The sequence below is a fragment of the Tamandua tetradactyla genome, chromosome 6, assembly GCF_023851605.1.
Source record: "Tamandua tetradactyla isolate mTamTet1 chromosome 6, mTamTet1.pri, whole genome shotgun sequence".
In the NCBI taxonomy this organism is placed as follows: domain Eukaryota; kingdom Metazoa; phylum Chordata; class Mammalia; order Pilosa; family Myrmecophagidae; genus Tamandua; species Tamandua tetradactyla.
Window position 1 is genome coordinate 140,912,908 of NC_135332.1, and position 26,626 is coordinate 140,939,533.

Below are 26,626 nucleotides of genomic sequence, written 5' to 3' on the forward strand. Positions count from 1 at the left end.
CTGGATTTATTTTAAGAAAAGAGCCACCAGGATCAGATGGTGGATTATATATGGAGTGTGAGAGAAAGAGAGGAGTCAAAGGTGACCACACAGTTTGGGGCCTGAGCAACTGCAATGAGAGCTGGGTGGAGGAGTTGAAGATGAGCTCAGTTTTAGACATGTTAAGTTTGAGGTATCAGATATCCATGTGGAGAGGGCAAAAAAAGTATCTGGATAAAGGAATCTGTACTTCAGGGAGGAAATCTATAGGTAGGCATGGATATGAGTTTTTCTCCATATAAATGCTCCATCTGCGCCAACTATAACACTCGCCCTTCTCTCAACACCTTTGCTTCCTGCCCAGTGGAAGCTCAACTCCTATACTTTTAATACCTGGGATTGTTACTTTTGCTCTTCAGGGAATATAGTGACCTTAGAGACTCTGTACCTTCTTCTTGAATATCCCCTTGTCCTCAAGATCAACATTTTCCACAAGCCTCCTCCATACCACTTTCATGAACCTCACCAGGAGTAATTGTCTCTGTGTTGTTCTCTCTCTACCCCTGATGTTTCCATCTCTCCTTTCCTTCCCTGATGGCCATCATAGCCACAAGAGCCATTGGATATACCATCTTTCCATTCAACAAATCAGCTCATTTAGTTTAATGGGAATGATTTTTATAGCTAATTTGTTCAGCCTTCTTTAAAGACAACTCAAAAATTCTTTAATCATGAAACTAAATAACTTGTAACTCTTGCCCCCAGATTCTTCTTGAATAAGATAACTTATTCCATTCTTTTAGTAAAGAATTCTGAGAATTCAACTGAGCAGGTACTTAGCATTTCAGCAGATATTAGGTTACTTCTTGAGTATGATTTCGACTCTGCTTTTAGATGTGCTCTCAAGCCCACCTCAGCAGAAGAGGGATAGTCTACCACATCGACAGAATTAAAATTCAGACTCTACTTTTTTAAATGATAAAATTTCAACTTTTCTACATATTCTGGTTATAGATAAACACATGAATCTCCTTTGAAGTGATAATATAGAATGTTTACTCATTCAAAAATATTTACTGTACATCTGCTACATGTTTTGTTGCTGTTAAGGTACCAGGGTCCCTGTCATTACATTTTTTCTGAATATTACACAGGATATACTTACACTAAAATAATTGTTTATTGTTTTTATAAAATTCAAATTTAATGGAACATCCTACATTTTATCTGGCAATCTTGGTTGCTGAGGTTGTGATCATCCGGCAGCTTGATTGGGCTGGATGGTCAAAGATGCCCTAACTTACATGTATGGAAGTTGAAACTGGCTATAAGCTGGGCTGCTATCCCCATATGGTGCTTCAACCTCAAGGAGGCTAGCCCAGGATTTTCTACATATTAGTCTTAAGGCTGCAAGAGGTCAAGGTGGACCCTACAAGGCCTGTTGTAGCCTATGCTCAGAAGTCATATATGGCCACTTGTATCAGAGTCTATAGTTCAAACAAAGCCAAGAGCCATCCCAGATTCAGAAAGTGGGAAAAGAGTCTACATCTTTTGATGAAAGGGGCAGCAAAGCCCCATTACAAAAAGGCATCATTCAAGAATAGATTTATAGCCATCAAACAATGTATCTCAAGTAGTGAGCACAACGTCAATGTCCCTGCCATCAGGAATCTTACATTTTTCCCAGGGAAGACAGCCAATAAAAAATAAATGTTTATTTTGTTACAAAGGAGAAAAACAAATCAGAATAAAGGGGTTCTGGAGTGCCATGGGAGTGCTGGGGGAGGTTTTATTTTATATGAAGTGGTCAGAAAGACTTCCCTAAGTAAAGAACATTTCACCAGAGCCCTGAAGGAAGTAAGAGATATCCAGAGAATAGTGATCCAGAAAGATGAAGTAGTAAGTGCAGAAGTTCTATGGTCAAACATGACTGAGGACCTGCAAAATGATTGGAATAGTGACAGGGAGATGGAGATTAGTAGGAGATGAGGTCAGAGAAGTTATGGAAGACCGGAACCTGTAGGGTCATACAGGTCAATGTAAGGATGTCATCACCTTTTCCTACAGATGAGGTGGGAAGCCACATGGAGGGTTTGAGAAGAGCATCATCTGACTTAGATTTTTAAAATGGTGACTTTGACTTCTGTATAGGTAATAGACTGAAATATTACAAAAGTTGAAACAGGGAGACATTTAAGAAGCTATTGCAGTACTCCAGGTGAAAGAGAATGGTAGCTTGGACCAGGTAATAATAGTGGAAATCATGAGAAATTGTTGGAGTGTAGGCATATTTTGAAATAGAGCCATCAGGATTTGCTGATGGATTGCATTTTGACAAGTGAGGAGTCAAAAGAGTGATGCCAAAGTTTTGGACTCAACAACTAGATGTGTGATTTTTCTATTTACTGATTTGCCTTTATAAGAAAGAGGCAGGAAGGTCAAAGAAGGCAGAAGGTGATGTGATGATAGAAACAGAAGGAGAAAAATCAGTATTAGTGGAGCCATGAGCCAAGGAATGAGGGCAACCTAAAGAATCTGAAAAAAGGCAAGGAAACAGATTCTCCCCCTAGAGGCTCTGATAGGAACCATAAGACTCATTTCAGACTTCTGAACTCCAGAACTAAAAGCAAATAAATTTGTGTTGCTTTAAGCCACTGAGTTTGTGGTAATTTGTTGCATCAGCAATAGGAAACTAATATATCATTAGACATCTAAGTGGAAGAGTAGCCATTGAGTATGAGTCTTGAGTTTAGGAGAGAGATGCAGCATGGAAATATGAATTTGGAACTCATATATATAGAGATTTATTTTAAAACAAAGTTACATCATATCACCAACAGAGTGAATGTGGCTAAAGAGAAGAAAATGCCACAGACCATTTTTTGACCACCCCAATGTCTAGCAGTCATAGAAATGGAAAGAAACCAGTTGAGGAAAAAGAGAAGGAGCATCCAGTGCAGCATGGCATGGAGCTATAAGAGCTTGGGGTCCCAGAAGCCAAGGGAAAGACATGTTTCCAGGAATGAGCAAATGCCAAAATGCAGCACTTTCAAACATTTCCAATTTAATGTCCACTAGTGATCTCAATCTTGATTCTTTTTTTGCAACCAGGAGGGACAACTGATATGTAAGAGCAGGATATTCTTCAGATCCTGCTCATATTTACTCTTTCAGAAGTTGCCTAAGCTCCATTCCTCTCTCAGAAAGCTACACGTCTGGACAAAATTATTTGGATGCTTAGAATAGTGTTCATCCATACACTTACTTATTTGGTAAGTATTATTGGATGGCTCTTGGCTAGGCCCTAGGAACTTCTAATCTAGGGCTTTGCCCAAGTCAAGCATAACCTCCACTATCAAGGCCTCCCCAACTTTTTCCAGTAGTTAACGTCCCTTCTTTGCATATATCTCATTTGTAGAACTCACCACATTTAATTTAACAGGCTGGTATGCCTCTACTGGTAAATTCTTCCCTCCCTTAACAAACTAATCCTATCTTAGTCATCTTCATAAGCACATTCCTTCATAGGTGGGTTGGTGACATGGTTAATATTGCAACTGGGAAACCTTTGTGAGAAAAAGACAGCATTAGTAAAAATCACACTGGGACAACAGTTGTGGATTGAGACTCCCTGGGGTAAAAGGGGTGCATGGTCACCTTGTTCCTCAGTTTTTGTTGCAACAATTGTTTGTTGAATAAATACATTTTGCTCCCTGAAGAAGCACCTTTACTGAGATATGATTATATCTTTCTTTATACTTTAATTGAGGATCAATATGTAAGAAGCATCTTTTGAAAAAGTGTTTCTGCCTCTTTTTGAAATTCGTTTATTGAAGACTTTGTCCATTTTGTTCAGTGTTCCTCATATAAAGAGCCACATAATAATTCCTCTTACAATTGAATGCTGGAAAAATAGCTCAGTTATTTCAAGGAGCAGGAGGTATGCTTCATTTTCCTAGTTAATGAGAGTCCAGTAACACATCAATCTTTCCTCACCTTGGTAACCACAAGTTAGAGCTAAATTATATCCTCAGGGTGCTGTTGGGATATTATGGCAACTTTTTCTTGTGACTTTCTTTCTCCTCAAACATTTATTAGTACCTACTATGTGCTGGACTCTTATTTAAGCTAGAGATATGGCAGAAATCCACATAAACTCGGACCCTCATGGGTCCGAGTTTATGGCATTTTCTTGGTTCTTGATAGTTTACCTTCACTTTTAATGTGGTAGTTGGGTCTTTTCTTATCAGAATCCTTGGATTCTTTCAGGAGTGTGGCAAGTATAAAAAAAATAGTTGAATAAAGTGCAACAGCACAGTACATAAGGTAGGGTGTGGAATGGTAGGCATATGCAAGGTTTGGAAAAAGCAGGTAGGGCATGAAGTTATTTGAGTAGGCCAAGAACCTTGAAACTCAATATTTGGGTATTATTATTTTGCATTAGGTTTCAGATCCATTACTGTGCTTTCAGGAGAGAAGAAGGAAAGTTGTGCTTAAAAAAAATAAAATTATGAAGCTGTGTTTACCACATGTTTAGCAGCTTTACTACTATTAATCCAAGGGGGGCTTGATCGAATAAAACACCCGAGGATATTATCATCCAAGAAAGCTGTAAGTGCTTGAGTCTAGGCTATAAGGAATTAATGAATCGGATTTTAATACAGTATGTCATAGGATCAAAGAAATGCTTAGGTTCTAGAGTGTAGAGTAGCCTATTTCTGCAGGACAAGCAAGTGAAAAGATTGCATTTTAAAAAGAAATAACCTACTTATAAGAAGACGAGCTCAGCTGACAGTTATAACCTTGGAGAGGGACTAAAAGGCCTGCTGCAGCCTTCCTAGCCAAGAGAATGTTAGGCATTCTCAGAAAGGATATTAGAAGTCAACCAGGAAGCACAGTCTTGCCTTGTAAAACACCACCACCAAAAACAAGAAACACTTCTTTATGGTTTTTTAGCATGTTACAGTGTTAAGGAAAAAGGATCAGCCGAATGAAGAATTTCTCATTTAGGCAATTTTGTACTTACATTTTGAGTCTGAGAGAGGAGAGTAGTGTAGTGGATATTACAGTAAAGGATGACAGGAAGAAAACCTGGGGGGGGGGGGGGAGAGAATGATAAAGACAGAGAAGGGTACTTCCACAAGGCCAGCTGCATTGGAGAGTTCTTTCTAAAGTTGCATATAGAAATGAATATGAACTAGTAACATGGAGCATTTGACCAATGTATTATATACTAAAGGAATAAAAATTTGAGAGATCTTGAATCTCACTGGTTCTATCTAATACATTGCCTCAAAATGCAGCAATAAAATTAGAAAAAAGGTAGACATTAACTCCCTATGTGATCCTTTCACAGTCTGTCCATCAAGTGCCCTTGATAAGTCTTTCTTTTCCTGCTAAAGAAAATGTGAATTGTCATATTTCCTAAATAATATAAATGAAATAATTATTTTACCTTATGTTTATACATATTTTCTATAGTCTTTGGACTCACCTTGATTACCACGGTGACATTTATAGAGGGATGATGTGTTTTCAGTAAATATAAGGCTATTTGTGAGCCTTACCCAACATAAGAAGAGAATTCGTTGAGATCTAGAGTACCTGAAATGACACTATAAAAACGGGATGGCCTGAAAACACTGGTTTGTCTAACAATGGGATCCTTCTGTGTACATCCACGGAATGACAGAGCAGGAAAGAGACCCCCAGAAGCTATATATTCTCTTCCACTGTCTCCAGGCAGAACAGTGTCAAAACCACAATAGGTGTCTGCAATTTTAGTACTAATGGAACTTACCCAAGACTGCCCATTTCCCCAAGCTGCAGCCAATTTAGCTGTCAAATAAAAACAACTTATGACATTCCACCTTGTCATCATCCCTTTCATGGCTCTCCCTCAGGTACCCAAGACTGTTCAAAACTGAACACTGGAGACCATTAGAAATGAAAGTGAGAACTTCAGTAGATCTGACCAGAAAGTAAAGCCTATTCTTGATTTTGTATAACAGGGGGAGACCTCTCTGCTTACCATCCAAACATAACAGCTGTTTGAGCTGAAGCTGTGTAAAGGACGCCCTATCCCTTGCCCCTTGAACTGGGAATTCCAGAGTCATTGCCACACTGGAAAAGATGATTGCAGCAACTCAGCATGCAATATTGTAAGACAATTTGCTTTTGAGAACTTGTTTTGAGCCTACCACCTGACCAAACAGAATCCCAACTTCATCTGTAAAATATTAACATTTACTGGGTAAAAAAGTGGTACTGAGGTTGATTGCCCTGTGTCAGGGTAGAATTTACTTCTTTGAAGATTGAATTGAAGCGGGTACATGATTAATTCGAATAATTAGGAGTCTCTTTTCTTTTAAGTTGATTTTGGGATTCCAGTGTCACTTTAAGTTAAACTAAAGACATGTCACCTCGGTTATGAAAAAATAAAATCTTTAAAACAAAAAAGAAGAAACCTCATTTGTGAGGAGAGGAGAGGTTGTTGAACTTGGGTCTGTATTTCTAAAGAATCACCTAGAATTTTATAAAAGCAAAGCACATAAACGTCATCCTTGTGCTTATATCAGGAAGTAAGCATGTTAAAACATGCAATATGTATTTTAAACAATTTTCTTCTTTTTAATCTTGCGTTGCACCCAAAGAATGCTAATGCTTACCAAATTGTTCTTTCACAGGGAGCTGACCCTTAAAAAAAAAAGAAAAGAAGAAATGTTACAGAGTGTGATTTTAACACTCAGCCAAGTTATGAACTCTCAACCCTGAGCAGATGTTAACTAGTCCCAACCTAAGAGATTATTCGGGAGCATTTTTCTGCATTGAATTATCTACATGGCGATGAATGTCAGTTTCCAAAGCACCTAATAAAGAGATGTTTCTCTTTATTAAGAGAGCAAAGTGGGGGGTGGGGGTGGATTACAGATAATATTTGAGCTTATCATTGACCTTCTCAGCCTCCTCATCTGTACGCCTCAGCTTGTCTCAATCGCGATGATTATCACAGTAATAAATAAAGCATTCAGCTCTAGGAGTACGTTTCTTCCTACACTCTGTAAATAAGAGGACAAATATCTTGTTACGTGTGCTAAAATAGGTTGAGTGAGAAGAGAATAGCTCTGCTTTGCTGTCACTAGCTATAATCAGCTTTTCAAATCTACACCGTGTCCCCAGTGACTCACTGCATAGTAAAGAACATGGATGTTTGTGACGACACGTTCTTGAGAAGCCACGATTCTAACAATACCATGACCGGCCTTCATTCCCATCTCTTTGTGCAGAGACATTTTGTTTTCCCTGTACCTTCAACATGTGCTAACGATTAGACAGTGATTCCATAAATGAGGCGAGAGCATGGTATCATGGAGGGTGGGTGGTTTGTTTTCTTAGTTCTTTATCGAAAACATATGGAGATGTTTATATATAAATAGAAAACAATAGAATGCTGCCATCACGTTAGCAGCAGCTATTACATTTCTACATGAATAGAAATCAAGCATTTCTCTACCTATGCCAGAATTCTGGGATACTGATATTTGCACATCCTGCCTAATTTGACCTGAAAAGATGTTTTATTATTTTAGGGCTTTTATCCCTCTTTGGAGGGAAATTGTGGAGTCAAAGTTTTGGTTTTCTGGCTTTTCTTTTCCCCTTTTTCCTCCTTTGCTTAATCAAATTACATTATTAGCACGGACAGTGAAATCAGGCCAAGTAGACCTTGAATTATGATGATGAAGGTAAAGTTTTTTAAATCTATACATTGGTTTAACTATAATCTCTTGTTTTTTTTTAACCAAAAATGAGGCCTTGTGTGGCCCGACAGAAGTGGCCTCACAAGAGACAGGGAGGTGGTGCAATCCAGGCACAGCGTAGGGGAGGCGGACCTCTGCAGTTCTAATCCCGGACAAACCACTGAACTAGCTGAATAACCCTGGGAAAGTGAGTTCACGTTACTAAGCCTCAGTTGCTTCATCTGTGAAATGAGAGCTCTAAGAGCACTTAGGTCTATTAGAATGATTGTAAGTATTACATGAGATAAGCTTTAAAGCAATTCACACCATGTCGGGCATGTAGGAAGCCACCCATGCACCCCCATCCCCGCACCAACGTATAGACAACCAACAGAAAGGTTATTGCCAAGATCATCCTTGAAAATCTGAAGGATATTGATGCCTACAGCTAAGAACAATAAGAAGAAGAATGCTGAGATTTAGCAAGTGTTACATTTTGTGCCAGGCTTTGCAGGCGGTATTTCTGACAGTTCTATGTTCAGGGTGCCATTAGCATCCCCCATTTCGTAGAAAAGAAACTGAGAGGGTTACACAGATTGCCCAATGTCACACAACTTGTAATTGGTCAATCTGAAGGTCAAGCCCAGTCTGGATAATTCCAAAGTCCATCCATACTCGTTAACTCTCTGCTAAACAGGCTTCCACATATATGGCCTGCCACGCTTTCAGCGTTTCTTTGTTTACTTTATTCTTTATGTTCCTATCAACATCCAGTGACACTGCAGTGTCATTCACAAACTGTGGGATCCCCTGTCGCTTGTACATCCCTTCATTTGTGGTTGAAGAAGGCCAGGAAGCCCAAAATAAATGTTTTGTTTGGAGGCCTGGTAAGTTAAATTTACACAGCAACTTTCACTTTGGTCAACAAAGGTCTTTTCATTGAAGGAGCTCGAAGCTCCATATGCATAGTCTCATTATTCAAACTTTGGAAAAGAGCATTTGTCCCAATTTACAGATGGAGAAGGTGATATGACTTGGGGACAGGAGAGGTCAGATATCCCCCTCTGCACCCCAGCATGCCAGTGGCCGGGTCAGGGCTGTGTCCACCTCACCAAGCTGCTCATTAGTGTGGGCTCTGATAGCCAAACTGCTAACTTGCTCCACTTTTAACCTAAATCGTACATAATTAGAAGCACTTTGCCTAATTCTCTTCTTGGAAGAATGGGATCTGACTGTAATGTGGAAACCCCCACACACAACATTACCCAATTCTGTTCCCATTTGTAAGACATATCATAATTTTTCTTTTCTCTCCTTTTCACAGGGGAGGGAGAAATTCGAGGTGGGGTGTAGCAGGGTATGAAAGAAGAGAGGGTCAGGACATCCAAATTGCATGTCAACATACTGACCAAATATCAGTGTGCTAGTTAATCAAGCCCTGAATGTCAGACATCACTGCAAATATTTTGCAAATTGTTAACTCTAATGATGCTACCACCAGGCAGTGCCACAGAGGAAAGCTGAGGTGGCACTTCTTATTATAAATACCTCAGTCTTTCTCTGAAAATCACCTTGAAGACAGGAATCCTTTGAAATGAGAGTGGAAATATGAGCAGACTTCTGCTTTATTAACCTTTTCATCATCAACAGTCAAAAAAAGAAAAAAAGAAAGAAAAAGAAAGTGCTGGCATGACAGGGCTGCAGAGTTCAGTCCTGCAAATGCTGGCAGCATCCTCCTTGAGAACCAGCAACTGTTCTTGCCCTTGTAGTAACAGTGCGCTTCCATGGCAATTAGGAAATCACTGTAGAACAGAATCCGTTTTAGAAAAAAAAACACTTATACAACGTTCAAATAGTTATGTAAGCGAAATATATTTATAATTCAGAGAAAGCTTTTGTTACCACTTCAATCCCATGCTAGTGATGGCAGTGTGGAGTTTTGGAAAAAAGCTATCATTTGCCAGCTGTGTGACTTTGAGCAAATTACTTGACCTCTCTGTCCTCAGTTCTTAACTATACCAGCATCAGTAATAAAGCTGCTTTGTCTCCTTTACAAAGTTGTCAGAGAAGATCAAAGGAAACCGTGAATGTGAAATCTCTCTGGAAGCACTGTACAAATGTTATTATTGATTTTTACTAGATAAATAATGAGAATTGAGTAGCAATACAGATCTAAGAATGACTTGGGAATAAGCCAGCCATGGTAGTCATTGGTTATTCTTGAAGAAGTGGATGGTTTCTGAGAAACAGATAGCCTTGCCAATCTGAAGAGGCTTAAACTCTCAAGTCTTAGGGCTGAGTGGCATTTTAGCTGTACAACCTGGCGAGAGCCTCTTACATTCTAAGCTCTTGAAGTGACGATATTGGCTACACAAAATCATTATGTGCTTTCTTACCAGATTTTATTTAGAAAGAGTTTGCAAACTAGTGGCCTGGCAGAGTTGCATGGGATTAGAGTGCTGTGGTTTTACACCATGGAGAGCTACATTTCATGCCTTCTTCTATTAGCACCATCCCTAGAGAGTCAACAGATGGCACAACAAGAAAATCAGAAACCCAAGACAAGCTTGTCAGTTTGATGCCTTTAAGCTTCAGCAGCACTCACAATAAAAATAAGGTGGAATATCTATTTAGAAGGAAGAGGTGCAGAGAAAGAGGGCCACTGAGCATACCTTCTTTTGTCTGAGCATGGCTAACAGTATCTAGAGACCTCCAACCATTTAGGGGGGGCTTTACACTGGACCATAGTAGGCACTTAGGAAAATTGGTTGAAATTATATTATTTTCGGTAGAAATAATTGAGCAACTTGAATAGGGGGTATTATATTCCCCTTCATTATATATATTTATAATCCTTCCAAGTCAGCTCTTGAGTCTGGCAAATCCCAGGATGAGTAATTGTGCATCTCAGAGTGGTTAGGTAAGAAGCAGACCAGTCCCTAAGTCAGGCAAAGCAACATGTGTTTCAACAGCTTGTAAGAAAGTGAAGTATTTGGTTATTGTTGTTGTTGTTTGATAGTTCCCAAGGAGAAAACAAAGAAGCAACAGATATAAACCAAACATTGTTCTCTTTTGTTTAGGAAGCTATTTCCAACTTCAGCCTGGTGATGGAGTCTGACCTGGGCACCTTCTCACCCTGTGGGCTACAGTTCACTGGCAGTGACCAGGCCAGGACCATTATGAAGGAGGTCATGAGCCTGCTGCAGCCCATCCATGTCACCCGGGTCTTTAAGGGTGGAGAAGGGACAGACATTAACTACTGGATCCAAGCTGGAGTACCCGGTAAGACCAAAAGACTAAGTCAGTATGAGGGTGGTTTTCCTAACGTGCAGTCCACAGGTTTAACTGAAGCTTCCATTCTAACATGGCAAAATGGACAATGATAGGCCATTTAATGCATGGAAACCCTAAGCTTTTGTGTATAAGGTACAATCTGATGATTTCCGGATTAGTTCATTTGACTCTGTACATGTTTACACGTCTGTTTTCCCTTTCTAAATTAAAAATGCATCACTCCTAGAGATTCTGAATTAATGATTCTGGAATTGGGCCTAGAAATCTATAATATGTTGTTGTTGCTTTAACAGATATTCTTGGTGATTATGGCACATGTGAGTTATGACTAAAATTTGAGAATTTTAGTAGAAGGCAATTACTTCTAATAATGCCCTTCCAGTTTTAGCACTTGGCTAGGAAATCTTCTCTAATCCCAATAATTCCCTACCCAAATATCATGGTGTCTGAAATTTTTCCATTGGAGATTTATTCCTTGAGGTAGAGTATTTTCTGCTAATAACTCTTTTTTTCTTAATGCAAAGTCTCCTAGAAGAGATTGAACATCAGACTAAATTCTTCTCATCAGGTATTTATCAGTTTGATATCTTTCAGAGATGTCCTAAGCAACAGGGGAAAGGAATGAATGGGAGTAGGCCTGGGGAGGTTATAGCAATCAAAAGGGGAACAACCTTATAGAAAATAAACTGCTTTACAAGTTTACCGAGGACTGGCCATGTAGAAGGGTTATTTAAGCTATCAAGTGTCTACGACCCGAGCTTGTTCCCTCCACACTATTGTATCCATAATTGAAAAAACTAAAGGTCCATCTACAGATTGTTCTGTATTTATATTATACAAATAGGTAGGTCTGCTTTTGAAAAGTTTTAACATTACTATTTCCAGAACCATTTCTTTGGCCACAAAGCATTTCATGGGTGCAAAAAATGTATCTCACTACACCCATCCCAATCCAACCTTTTTAGTTCAGTCTGCAGAGTTAAATTTCACCAAAGGCATACTTCATGGATGCTTGAGAGACTGTAGATTTTTTTAAAGCATAGGTTAGGGTTTAAGGTTTATGATAATTCAGAGCTAAAGATAGAAGCAGCTTTCCTTTATTCTAATACAAGGAAGGGCGCAAATTCTCTCCACTTGGTCTGTGTATATTTTAAGCGTATTTTAAAATTATTTTAAAGCAACATTTCCATTTATAATGCTGTACATCATCTGGACAGATCCAAGCCTCTCTCTCTCTCTGTGACATTAATAAACATGATCCATGTCAGAGAAAGGGGGGTTGAGTTATATAGAATAATTTATTTGATTGTTAGAGTTTGCTGAGCCTTAAATTTTTCAGAAAGAATGTTCTTAAAATTTGAGAAAATTTAAGTAGGCTGCCATGTGGGAGCTGTGGTGATAGATTATGGGTGAATTACATTGGAAATCAATGATTATCGGGAGGTGAGAGAGTTGAAACCAAAGAAATAACTAGGACAAAAGAGACTGGTACCCTGTCTTCCCAGGTCTTTCTTGCTTCTGCTGCTCTGGATTATTGATAATCGACTCTAGTTTTATTTCTTCACATGTAGAATGGTTCTGTTTGGATTAACAAATTGATTTGATTGTGGTCACCCCAAGTAGAGAGACTTTTTGCCTTTGCCTTTGGTCAGATTTGATTTCTATGTAACGGAGTGGATTGGAAATGTAAGCCTCTCTTGGTCCCTTAGGAGTTACCATTTACTGAGCTCCTGGTGTTTACCAGGCATTTAGGCTTTTTACAGACACTTGTTAATGTATCTCTTGTGAAATAGATACAATTATCCCTATTTTGTAGATGAAGAAACTGGATTCACAGGGGTTAAATATAGACTTGCTCAAGGCTATATTGCTTTTAAGTGCTGAAGTCATCCTGAGAACAGGTCACTTTGGCTTCAAGGCCAGTGGCCCTTTTCCCACAATATGCAACAATCCAGGGGGCTCTGGAATGCTGAGATGGTCTTCTGAATCTATGGCAGTGTCTGAAATGTTTATGTTACTCAGCTCTTGCTTGTGTAAAAGGTTTCAATTCATTCCTGTTCCAGAATAATTTCCCCCTGGGGGAAAGGAGTTTGTTATTGTAAATAACTACTTATTCCTTCTCACATATCTTCTTCCAGTCTCCTCTCTCCCTTTGTAGATTAGGAAGGTTTATATAAAGTCAGCAGTTCATTTAGACCACGATACATGTTTCCTGGAATTCTTTTTTTTTATTTCCCTTAGAGTATTGTGAGATGGAATAAAATTATGGCCGTCTTCCCCTTATTACCTCTGAGTTATCTTTTGATATTTCAAATTTGGCTATTCCTGGAAGAAATAATGGAACTGTTCATAACTCTTGATACTTACAGAAATTTTCACGAGCTTTAGAAAAAGATGAAGAGCAATTGCTAATCTGAAAAAGCAAATAAAAATATACACGTTGTATGTGCTGTATCCTTGAAGACCTGGCAAATCACAATGACTTAAACCTAAGAATTCAAAATATTGATTAAGTTATGGTTTACATACCCACTTGCCTAACTTTTAAAAACACTGAGAAATTTTATTTCCAAATTCCACCCATTCTTTCCTCTTTCCCTTTTTTCTTCCTTTCTTCCATTCATTCAAAAAACATTTATTGGACCCCTACCACGTTCTAGGCCCATTGCATTTCTGTAATATGTGGTGACTGTATGATGGCTGGGCCCCATTTTTTAATGCCCTGTGTATACTCAAAACAGAAATCCTAATTAAGAGTAAAGGTAGAATTAGAATTAGAATTCAACACGATTTATAATTTTCATTAATTGTTAAGAACACATAGATTAATTTATGAATGGATTATATTTAGGAACAGAAGGATAATGTCCCTCAACCATCTGGATGGTTTCCATAAAGGACAGGTTAAATATCAATATATATAAATATAAGGCTTTAGGGGAAAAGGTTTTAAAAAAATCATAAGGGGTTGAAAGGGTAGTTCACTGGTGGAATCCTTGCCTGCTATGCCGGAGATTCGGGTTCAATTCCCAGCCCATGCACTTCCCCAAAAAACAAACAAACAAACAAACAAAAGAAAAAAATTCAACAGTTAGTGCTGCAATAATGGGGTACTCACATGGAAAAAGAATGAAATGTGACCCCTGCTATGCAGCATACAAACAAAATAATAATAATAGGTATCTTGGATGTACTTTCCACCCAAACTCTCTGTTCTACATTTATTTATACACCAATCTTCTCTGATTTCCACTCCCTAACAGACTCCTTTCTTCCCCCTCCAAATTCTAATGTTCTTTTAGACCCATTCTATATTTTTTGATGTCTATGAAGCACCATACAGCTGGCAAATGATAGCTTTTTTCCAAAGCTCCACACTGCCATCACTAGCATGGGATTGAGGTGGTAACAAATGCTTTCTCTGAATTATAAATATAAACAACTCAGGAGTGGTGGTTATAGAACACTTAATTTGGTCATTCAACCATATCAAGGACCTGGATTCTTTCCATCTTTCTACTTTGCTATCCTCAGCCTGTTGACTCTTGTCTTCAAACTTGTTCCCTTATAGTCCCAAAATAGCTGCCATAGTTCCAAGCAACACATTCACACATTCTGCAGTAGTGGAAGGGAGAATGCCCACAATTGATAACCCTTTCTGTGAGTGTGGTATTCTTTACCAGATGTCCCACCACAGATTTCTCCTCAAGGACTTCGGCCAAAATGATGACATATGTCTATACCTAAATCAGGTAGTGGCAATCAAGTGTACTTAGCATAATGAACTTAAATTGATCACATTTCACTTCTTTGTCCTAGAGTGACACCCAGTCTACACTGAAAAGCATAGCCTCCTGATATATGGGAAAATTCGGGGTTCTTTGGGAAGAAGGTGGGGTTTTCTGCTGAGTTAGCCAGTAAGATTTATCTGCAACATCTGATCATCTCTCTTCCTGGCTTAAATCTTCGGTGTCTTCTTATTGCCTTCAGGGTTCCATGTATTACTAAAGTATTTCCTTAGCATGGAATTCTTGTTCTACCCACTGGCTTGGGTCTAGACTCATCCATTAGCCTCCTTCACTCCTTTCTATCCATCTATTAGACATACAGGTCTAATTGTATGTACTTCCTGGTGCTCTCACTCTTCCCTGCCATTGGACTTCCCCTACTGTGGCTTCTTCACCAGCTAATTCCTGTTCATTCATCGTGATTCAGTTTCTGGTTCTTGTCACTGTACACATCTTCCCTAATTCTTCACTATTTGGACAAGTGTCCCTTGGGTGTGTGGACCTGTAGTGACCTGCGCACACTTCCCTTCTTAGCACTTACTCTGCATTAGTAATGGTGATCAACTGTGAAGTCCTCAGAACTCCTGGTACCTGAGAAGATTTGCCAGGCCCTCAACAAGATGTCCACAAATCAAATATTGAATGATTAGGGTCTAGGGTCATAGGAGTAGTAAAATTAATGTGAGCAAGGTCTAACTGTAATGTAGTACACAACCAAAAATTATGATTACTTTACTAAGAACTTTGTTTCATTGAGCAGTCTTCTGCCTTTACATATTGAATTGTTTAAAAGTAACATTTTAACTTCTTTCAACTTTTCTATAATTGTTTAGAGTCCATGTTGAAGTACCAAATATGCAGATTACTCAGAATTTCGCATTTTTTCCATCTTGCTTATTTCTGTCCAATACCTCATATGGCATTAAGCAGAACTAAATTAAAACTTTCCATTTCTGCATTTCCAGAGGCCTTTTTTTTTTTTTAAAGATGTTCTGAGGAAGAAGATCAAGACACAAGTGGGAATGGGAATGTAAGGTAAATTGAAGTTTCAGCCTCTGGACCCAGAACTCAGATGTTCTCCAGTCACCAGATGGAATAGTGTAACCCCACAGTTCTATGTCCCCTGCTGTCCCTAATTAAAAGATGCCTCCCTTATGGTGCAAACTCTCTGTGCAGTGATGTTTAGAAAGATCAATGCCACGTGGTGAGCAGACTTCACCCCTCGGAGAACTTGAAAAGGGCACTCTCTGATTTGTGACTGTAGCCCTCTTTTAAATAACTGGGGCACTTTTATTCAATTATTAAGCATGTTTTGAGTGCCTGCTTTACAGACTGAGGATACAGAATGAAAAAGACCTACGGAGCCTCTGCTTTTGTGAATTTACGCTGTAGCTGGGAGGGATGATGGTGGGAAGAAACAGGCCCGAACAAATAAATCAAGAATAAAGAAATATATTACAGAGTAATAGGGCTCTACAGGGAGTTATAGAGGGACAGCTGTTTCCTACCTCTTTTCAGGTGAGTCAGAGTTCTTACTTTAATATCCTTTGGCTGCTATATTCTAGATGGGTTGTGTACCACCCACATTTGTACCGTGTCATTGGAAATCACACACCAGAGCAGCCTATCAGCATTTCCTCTGCCTACCCACCTCCCCACCGCTTGCAGTAGATGCACTTCAGATTGACAGAGGCCATTGGGAATCTTGCTGCTGCCTAGGCTTCACGCTGACCATATGTCCTGCGCTGTATGAATTATAGGGCCTCCTCCCAGGAGAAATAAATGATGATATAAAGGCACTATTCTGTGAGAGGGCTGTATGCCACGTCTGCTCATTTTGAGGACTAGGTTTATTATTTAATCATACATGCATGTATTCATATAAATGTCAGGCCATGTTCTAGGCACTGTAGATAAAATAATGATCTAATAAGAGTATTTTCCTTCAATCACCTGACAATACTTTGGGGGAATCCCAGCTAAGTGTCCCCCAACTGTCATTGGAGTGCATATACCCATGATGATCAAGATCACAGACTCTCAAGTCTCACAGCCTGGACCTGGGTCTGAATTCCTGCTCCACCCTGACCTACCTGCGTGACCCTGGGCAAGTTAAATAACCTGTCGTTGTCTCAGTTTCTTCAGCTATTAACAGAGAGTAAGAATAGTGCCCAAGTTATAGGACTGTTGGAGAATTAAATGGAGTGATACTTATAAAGTGCTGACAACAGCATCTGGCTTGTGAGAACCCTTCAGTAAAATTATATATGATCAGTGCCTATCTGTAGATAATGTGGGAGTATTATTATGCACAAGAGTTTTGGATGAAAAATGAGACAATTGAGAATAATGGAACACAGACATAGGGATAAGTTACATGAAATTATTAAAGTTAATAATGAAATAAATATAAACAGAAGTATAAAACAAAGCTTACATAGTAGTAGTTCTCTTATAATTTCCAGTCTTTCTACAGCTAAGGATTGGGAAAGTCAAGTACAGTTAAAGGCGAGCGCCTCTGTCCTGGTTTTCTTAGATCATCTTTATTGCCATATTTAATGTCTTCTATGTCTCTGAGTTAAAAATAGTTTTTATACTAACAGTATTAGTCAGGGTTATCCAGGGAAACAGAATAGAACCAACAGGATATATATATACACACATTTGTGCGAGTGTGTGTATCTATATATCTATATATATATATATGTATATACATGTGTGTGTGCATGCATATGAATGTATATATGTAAATATTATGAAATTTATTATAGAAATTAGAGCAAGTGACCGTGGATATTGACAAGTCCAGATTCTATAGGGCAGGCCTCAAGTTGGGAATTCCAATGAAAGTATCAATGAATTCCCCAGGAGAAGCTGGCTGGCTGAAATAGAGATAGGAATTCTTCTTTCTGACGGCTGAAATCATCAGTTCTGCCTTTAAGGTCTTAAACTGAATGGATGAGACTTCTCTCATTACTGAAGGCATTTTTTATTGACTGTAGGTGTAATCAGCCAAGGATACAAACAACTGATTAATGGTTCAAATCCATGAAACAGCCTCACAGTGACAATCAGGCCAGTGCTTGCTTGACCAAACAACTGGGCACCATAACCTAGCCAAGCTGACATTTGAACATAACCATCACACTTACCTCACTGAATCACTGTAATTCACTGAAGGCATTGAGTACAGAATCTCATTCAACTGTACAGCAGTAGTTCTAGGTGTAGAATAACAACTGTAAAGAACAATGTTATGCTAAAACATAGGGAGATTTGCTCTCATCAGGGCAATTTCAACAAATGCCTGTTGATACTGTCCCTCTTTCTGATTCTGTAGCTCTCTGGATTTTGGTGGAGATAAAAGGAGCTCTGGCACAAGTTGTAAAAAAAATTTCCCCTGTGGTTCAGGAAGCAGTGCCTCTGATACTTTCTGAATTGTAGCACCACACTCCTTCCTGGCTGCGTTTATCTGTGATTTGCAGTTTAACTTTTCTATTTCTACTTTTATGGAGGGAACATTAATTCAGCATCTATTGAATGCTTACTTACTATTAGGTGCTATGGGGACTAAAAAGACAAAAAGTAATGATGCTAAACTCCTTTTTTCTTTCAAAATATCTCCAGTATAAAAATAATATAAGAGATATATAATACATAAAATACAAAGGAAACACAAAATAATAATATTTCAGAAAGCTTGGGAAACAGGGATCAAATAAGGCAGTGTGATCGACTACTCTGACACAGAACTATGATCATTTTTGCATATTTCTTTCCAGTGATTTTTTCCTATGTCATAAGAAATGTTCTGAACACATGAAATTGTAATATTTAATTTAGCCAAACAGAAACAAGAGCTTAGGACATCAGTGCGAAAGTCATTCAAAACAGACCTGACCCACATCCTCTAGAACGGTTACAGCCTAGAAGGATAGGAGAGCATTGTTTATGCCACTGGCAGTTAATCATGCCCGATGGAGTCTCTTCTATTGTTGCCTTGAAATATTACTTAAGGCATACTTTCACTTTATAGTTAATATACTTTGTCTTTTATTTCTTTAGCTGGATTGAGTTGCAAAAGAGTATTTTACTCATGTATATATGTACCACCTATTATTACCTAGCATGTAATAGGTATCCAATTAATGTTTGCTTACTAGATGTATTGATTTGAAAATGAATATAATGATTAATTGATCTGTTTATGGTTTATTATTATTATGTACTAATGGATTTTTAAATATTTGATGTATTTCATTCCACTGTAGTGATTATTCTTATTGATACTCAAATTATCCCATCTTTGGCCAGTAGGAGCCTTTTTAAGTTGGTTCCTGAGTCTTTTGCCATGACCCTTGTGGTTTTTGATAACTTTCTAGTTTTCTGATATGACAAGATGTCCCTGAGCATCTTACACATTTCCTACCCCAGATCTGTAGCAACCGTTTCTCCAAAGAGCCCAGTTCTTTTCCAAGGTTACAGTATTTATAGGCCACAATCTGAACACTAAATAAGATTGTCAATAGTGGGTTTGTCATGTTTCTAGGCCTTTCAGTGGATAGAGCTAGAAAATATGTATTCTTTTTCTTTAAAGACAAAATATATTATAAATTATAAGATATTTCCAATTCAAGTCCAGGCCTATAAGAATTTTACTTAACTTCACTGATGTTATATCTGTATTTCCTTTATTCTCTTACCAAAAATCCTGGTTCTCAGTGGAACAACATAATCACCAGTTTACTACACTCCACAATACACACACACAGTAGTCCCAAAATAACAATGTCAACACAAATAACAACATTATGATTATTAAGGACAAGTTTTTTTTAATGGTTCTTTTTTGTCTTTAGTATGTATTCCACTAAAGATGTATCGATTTCTCTTAACTTACAGATCACATTACTCAGAACGTAATATTTCCATCATTCTTACTTTTCTTTTAAAAACTGAAACGGCTGATGATTTCTAAAATGTTTAAGTACATATTTCAAATTTTTCTTTATAAAGCAGAAAATAGGTTATAGAAGGGAATCATTGTAAGATTTACTAAAGCGATTACCCTGAAGTGTGACATGGTTGGATTCTTAAGATATACATACTATCACCTGTTATTTCTTCTTAGACCTGACTTAGACTATTTCATGATTTCATTTATTCATTCATTCAAGAAATATCTAGTAGGTGCTATGCGGCACTCAGACAAAGGGAATAAGAAAAAATTTAATATGTATTTTGGTGTCTACTGTGTGCCAAGTGTTATGGTAGGTACCTTATATCCATTATCATAAAATGTCAAAAAACCCTTTTGAAGTATGTATTATTATACTATAACTGATTTTCTGGTTATGTAATTGGGGCTCTAGGAGTTCCCTTCATTTAAAGTCACACAGCTTTAAGTGGAAATGCCAGAAGTAATATGGAGGTCTGCTTGACTCCAATGTCATGCTATAAGGCACAGTCCCTGTCCTCAAAGAGGTAATGAAGACTTAAGACACAGGGAGAACAAAGTTCACTGGAAGTTCATGCAAGAGAAGCATGAAACTAGCATATCCCCAAAGGGGCAACATTTCACCTGATTTTGAAGAAAGAATAGAATCTTGTTGGATAGAGAGGGAGTACATTCCATGTGGAAAGATGGATATGAGCAAAATTCTGTAGGTAAGAAAATACACTGGGTTCTTAAAATGATGAGTAGGGTTTGGCCAAGGTTTAAATTAACAGGGAAATAGAGATAAAACTGAAAACATTGCTTGGGATCCCAGTTGGGACCTGAATGCCATTATGAGGATTTGGGACAGTGTGAAACCTTTGAAGGTTTTGAGCAGGAGTGAAACATAATGGCTCAGCTCCAGCGGCTGGAGAGGTTCTAGTTAACCCATCTCCTCCTCCTTTGAGGGACTCAAAACAAGGCCCAGTTCCACAGGTTGAGCTGCAGTTCTTCTATAAACTTCTTGCTAAATTTGTAGTTTTCTTTGGTGTTTTGCTACTTGGAATTTCGCCACATTAAGCCTTCTAGTTGGAGAGACTTTGCACTGTGATTAGCCATGGGTATACTGGAATTCTCAGGTGTCAACAAATGAAGTCTGACTCTAATTGGACAAAACTCAAGCTGCTCATTGAACCTTCGCTAATTCAAATTAGTTTTAGAGCATTGTGGTATTTCATCAATTTCTAATAAGTGCTCTGCTAAAAATATGCTTATCAATTTAAATACTTTAGTAATTATGGGATTATGGAAGCAACAGGAAAACAACACAATTCAAGAGACTTGGGTGAAATTGCACTCATATTGGGCAATGGTTTTTTGCTGCAGAAATGAGTTGTGTCTCAATTGTACTGTAATAGACCCCTTAATTTAAGCAATTTCATTGTCTTAAGATCTTCCTTTTGCTCAGTATTAAAGTTCAAACTGATCACTTAACCTGATATTATTGTGCAACTCCCTCATGGATCTCTAATATAGTACATTAAATCTCCCCATTATCCCACTTTTATAAGAAAGTGTGAAATTGCATAATTCATGATAACTAACTTTCTTTTGTAATATACTTGCTGTCTTTTGTTGTCCTTCCAGTTCATAATACATAAGTCAAATATAGTTGAGCTCTGTGAAATCTATTAATTATGGATCTTTTGAGACACCTGTGAACTGTTCCCTATAATACAACCAGTTAACTTTGAAGTGCTTCCTTGGTATCTTTCATTTTTCAGTTCAAATGACTGAAGTATTCTCCTGGGAGGTGAGAGAAACGAAACCTAGGTAGAGGTAGGTCATTGGCTTCATCACTATTCTGAAGTATCCAGTTTTTGGAGGTTTAAACCTAAGTGGAAACCAGTGTTTGCTGGACACATCTTTACATTTTTTGGCAGAAATAGCTCATTACTCAGTGTTAATGTCTTATTTAAAGACAGAAATTACTCGTATATACTATTTTAAGGTCTTTAGTCAATACTATTCTGCAAAGTATAGTATAGAATTAGAGCAGTTATCCAAATGGGTCAGTGGTTCCGCACATAGTATTCCTCTGAGAAGATTATATCTGAGATACCCTAATTGTAGCCATTTGACACATTAGCACAAAAGTTTTAATTTTTCTTTCTTGTGTTGGTAGAGACCCAGTGAAAGCCCTTATGAACCAAAGACGTGTATCTAGCTTACAGTTATGGTTCTTACTCATGACTGTACTTCGGAATCACCTAGAAGCTTTTAAAAGCATATTGAAGCAGGGAGCTCACTCCCCAAAATTCAGATTTAATTGGCTTGCTTCCGGGCTACAGCAGTCTCCCTCACCACCCCACCCCCACCACCATCATCCTCTTGGAGCAGCATTCCATTGTAGTCTGTGTGTTTGGGTAATCCTTATAGTTGTAAAAAAATTGGAGACCTGTGTACTCTGCTTTTAAATGCTCCCCAAGTGATTCTAATATGTAACTCAAAATGAAAATTGTTGGGGGTATAATATAGCTTAGCTATTAAGAGTACAGATTAAAGGACCATGTAAAATTGGACTCAAAGTCTAGCTCCATTACTTACAAGATATGTGACCTTAGGAAAGTCATGTAACCTCTTGGATCCCCAATTTCTTCATAAATAAAATGATGCTGATAATGTCTCTCTCATGAAATACTATTGAAGAAGGCATGAAACCATGTAAATAAAATGGTTAACACAAAGTTGATGCTCTATCTTATTATTTCAGTTATTAGAGATGTCTGTTATTAGTCCAGACCTGTACAGTACCAAGTGACAGAGATCCAGTTCAAATGGCCTGAGGCAAAACTGGGGAATTCAGTACAGCCAGAAGAAGGATAGCGGTGGATCTGGCCTCACAGATTCTGATATTTGAGTGCTGATAGGATGCACACACTCTCACTGGTGTTCATCTCAACTTTCTTTTCATGATGCTGTCATTCTCTCTGGCCGGCTACCTTCTTAGAGACTAAGTAAGCTAGGAGCAGCTCAAGGCTTATACCTTTATAGCCTCATAAGCAAAAAACTCAGGTCCTGTGCCATCCCTGTGGTTGGGGGGTGGGGGTGGGGGACAGAGTGGGGGTTGCTGTCCTTAAAATGGGAGAAGAGTGCTGTACAGATAAACACAATGGTGGCATTTATTTTCTCTGTTGGGACTTGATTCAAAATATATAAAACCTGTGTGGTTCGAGGGCTTATAGGCAGATAAAGGACAGTAGTTAGGTCCTAGAAGTGATAAAGGAATTCCCTGAATTTAAGATATATATAATCTCTCTTCTCTTCACTACCTGTACACGGTAATCATCCTGTAAAATGAGTTTAGGATAACAAAAGCATTCCTTAGCCTCTCTAGTCCGTTTTACCTCAGACATTCAGATTCATAGGCAGATTGAATAGAGCTGGACAAGCTCGTGCTATGCTCCCAGCTCTGTGCATTATCTACTACCTGAAAGGTTCTCTCCTCCCACTCCCGCCCAGCCTCTCTACTCGAACAAGTGGAAATCCTTAGTGGTTATTTATAGGAACGCCCTCTACGGCTCCTCTACTGTGTATGTTAACCAAGAATAAGGCAATGAGGTAGAACAATCATAAAATGCCCAGAGACACCCTTTAACATCTGAATTGTTCAAACCACTTACCTAACACTTGTGGTGGAGAGACAGCAGGTGTCGTGAAAGAGAAATAGGATTCATCTCTACAGCAGCATGCGTTTGACAAGTTATTTAAATTCTCTGAGCTTCAGTTTCCTAATCTGTAAAATGAGGGCAATACTATTTCCCAGAACTGTTGTTAAGGATTAAATGTGATAATGTATTTGAAAGTTGATTATACTCTACACAGTTGGCATTCAGTAAGTGGCATTTGGGGTTTTTTTTTGTTGTTGTCATTGACAATTTTATGTTTACAAAATTATTGAAGAGGACTTTGTTATGAGCATGCTTTCATGTATTTGGACCCAGTAGAGAGAATGATTAGGAGGAGACTTTACAAAAGGTATTATTAGTATTCATTAAACTTTGGATCTTCAGCATACTTACATGCTTTGTACTTACTCTTACATAAAAGAGTGAAGTTGCTGCTGGCATTCACTCTGAACCACTCTTCTACTTTTTAGGAAAACAACGTGACTCACTTCACCACAACATGGTGCAACATATACTTCAGAGAAGGAAGCAAAGAGAAAAAAAAATCAAGTATTAATAGCATTCATCTTTTTATTCCAAATGATGCTTCTGGGAATTTTGAGTCCTTCTGTTCAGTTCTTTTTCAGCCAAAGTGAATGATTACAGATTGGTAAGACCCAAACAGAAAGGGAAAGGATGGTGGTGGTCTTTGTTCTTTACAATACCATAAGATTCCTTGGATCACCTCCAAGAGGACAAATAAGAATAAATGGATGTGAGCCTCTAGGATAATTTTGAGATATATACAGGGGGGCATCTTCTGACAGTGAGATTCAAGGACTTAAATTTGCAGCAGAACAGGTTCTCCATAAAACTTTATATTCAAAATAGTGATTCAAAACTTTTGGTGCTGAAAATCTGGTCTAAGGAACCAAAATAGTAAAAAGAAGCCTAAATTGAAGATTAAGTGATAATCCCAGCTCACAGAGAGAACTCAGCTACTCTGGTGACAAAAGCTTCCCAACTGTTCTGAGCATGTAGGTGAGGCCAGATGAAAGTTAATGTACCATTCTATCACCAGGTGGCCACTGTTAAAAGCCCGTTGTGAACTGAGCCATTACAATGGACCCCCACATCTTTGCTTCTGCTTTCTCCTTGGGAAGGAGGTGGTATATGGGCATAGAGACTAGAAAACAGGACAGTGCCACAAAAAGAGCACACATATTAAAGGCTTTGCCGTGGGTGACTGTGTAACGGTTTTGCCCAGGACCAGTTCTGGTTTACATCTGTCATCATAGCATCTTTTCCAGTCCTTGTCACTTTCAAGAGTATTCTGGTGGAAGACAAACTATCTGATTCCCCAGCTCTGCTACGTATAAGTATGTAATCTCTAGCAAATTATTTACCTTCTCTGAACCTCATTTTCTCCCTCATACAAAAAGCATAATAGTACCACCTAAAGAGTTGGTGAGAGGATTATGAATGAATGTGTGTAAGCCAGTTAGTGCAGAGCCAAGTTCACGGTAGCTGTAACTGACTCTCACAGGTAGCATCAAGTTCTGGAGTATGTAATATGGGCTGGGTCTTCTCTAGTGGCAAGAAGCCTCATCCCAGACAGTGATGTGGAGATAGTTTGCATTTTCTTTGACCTGAAAATGGGGGAATTACCTCTCTAAGCCTCTTGTAATTTTAAGACTCTATAATGACAAACTCATATTTTTCCTGAAGTAAAAATTGCTCTCAATGTAAAACAGGCATGTATTGAATGAAGGAGCAGTCTACTCATGAACCTCTACCTTTGGAGAAGTGAAAAGATGAAATAGCACAAAATTACCTTTATCAAGCAAACACAAAGAAAGTTCAGCTATGGATTTTAAATTTCAACGTTGCTAAAAGGCAGGGAGCAAGTTGATGAGATTATCTTGGCAGTTAAGGAATACGTTTTCTTAATTTTTTAACATCTGGTCTTGGTGCCAATTTCGTTTCAATTTCAGTCCTGGTACCAACTGCATAAATGCCTGATCTATACAGTTAAATATCCATGGCAACATGATTTTATGCTTCTCTCTCTCATTTCATTTCTACCACTCCCTTATTTTCTTCTTGAGAGCATCAGGAGAATGTTTATTTCTCAACTGTTGAATCTATCAATGAAAATTTGAGCTAAACAATTTGGCACAATTAAGCAGGATGCCTCATTCATCAAACCTTCATTTTTCCAAGACTTCTATCCTGTCAGTCATGAGAAAACATGTGCTAAGTGGAAGCCGTGTTTCCCATCTGTTGACCTGCCACATCTGTTGACGATTACAGAGGCACATATGATGCCATTCATTACATGACATGTGCCTCCTTGTGCCTTAGTTCATTGGCCCTCAGGGACATTTCAAAGTCTATGCTTTTTAACTTTTCTGGAACCACAAAGTTTAATTTTGCCTGCGAATGTGTTTATGTGCCTTATAAAGGAGGTAGTCATTCTCTTTCCCTTTCCCTTATTGTTGCGTGTATGCATGTTTGTGTTGCATCGAAGAAGAACCAAGCCAGGTAATAAGCATAAGGATTTTCTTCTACCCACCCACAAAGCTGCTGCTTTTATTTTCTATTCATTCTTTTCTTAATAGCATATTTCAGGGCTCCTTTTGAATTTTGTCTGTTTTTGAGTACTACTTAGTTCTGATTTCATATGCTCATGTTCTTCAGAAGAGATTTGGGTCAGATTTTTTAAAAATAGGAGATATGTATTTATATGTCACTCAGATCCTCTCTAGAGCTGTGCCCTCTTTCTAACGGGTCTCTTCCTGACCTGTAAGCATCTAGCATGTTTATTCCAAAAAACCGTATTATTCAGGAGGATTCTAGTGCTTAGAAAAGTAGAACTGAGTCTACAAGTCATCTGTTCATGTATCTTATTTCTCTAATCTTAACACCTAGAATGTTTGACAATAAACATAATATTGACCTGTTCTTCATTTTCATCCGAATATTAACCATTGGGTATGCATGTCCATAGTGACATCAATTGGATTTTCATTTAAAAGAGAGGTACTGTGTTTGGACATTGTAAGTATCTCTTAATAATATTATGAATGATTAACTGAGTTTTAGAGGAAGAGCTAAAGAAAGGGGTTATTTCATATTTGAAGGAAGAACCAGGAAAGCCAATGATGGTTTCATCCATGTGGTTAATGGTGTTTCTCAATCATTAAATATCAAGGGCACTGTAAT

At 38.3% G+C, this 26,626-nt stretch overlaps 1 protein-coding gene across 3 annotated transcripts in view; it reads left to right on the forward strand.

Annotated features, from left to right (window-relative positions):
• The window catches only part of CPQ (carboxypeptidase Q), a 570,439-nt gene that overhangs the window by 444,292 nt on the left and 99,521 nt on the right, over positions 1-26,626 (forward strand). For 2 of the 3 annotated variants that reach the window (XM_077167279.1, XM_077167278.1), the window contains exon 7: positions 10,796-10,997. The exons of the other annotated variant lie outside the window; for it this stretch is intronic. In XM_077167279.1, coding sequence (XP_077023394.1) covers positions 10,796-10,997 — 202 coding nt within the window. The remainder of the gene's footprint in view (positions 1-10,795; positions 10,998-26,626) is intronic. 3 annotated transcript variants of the gene reach the window in all.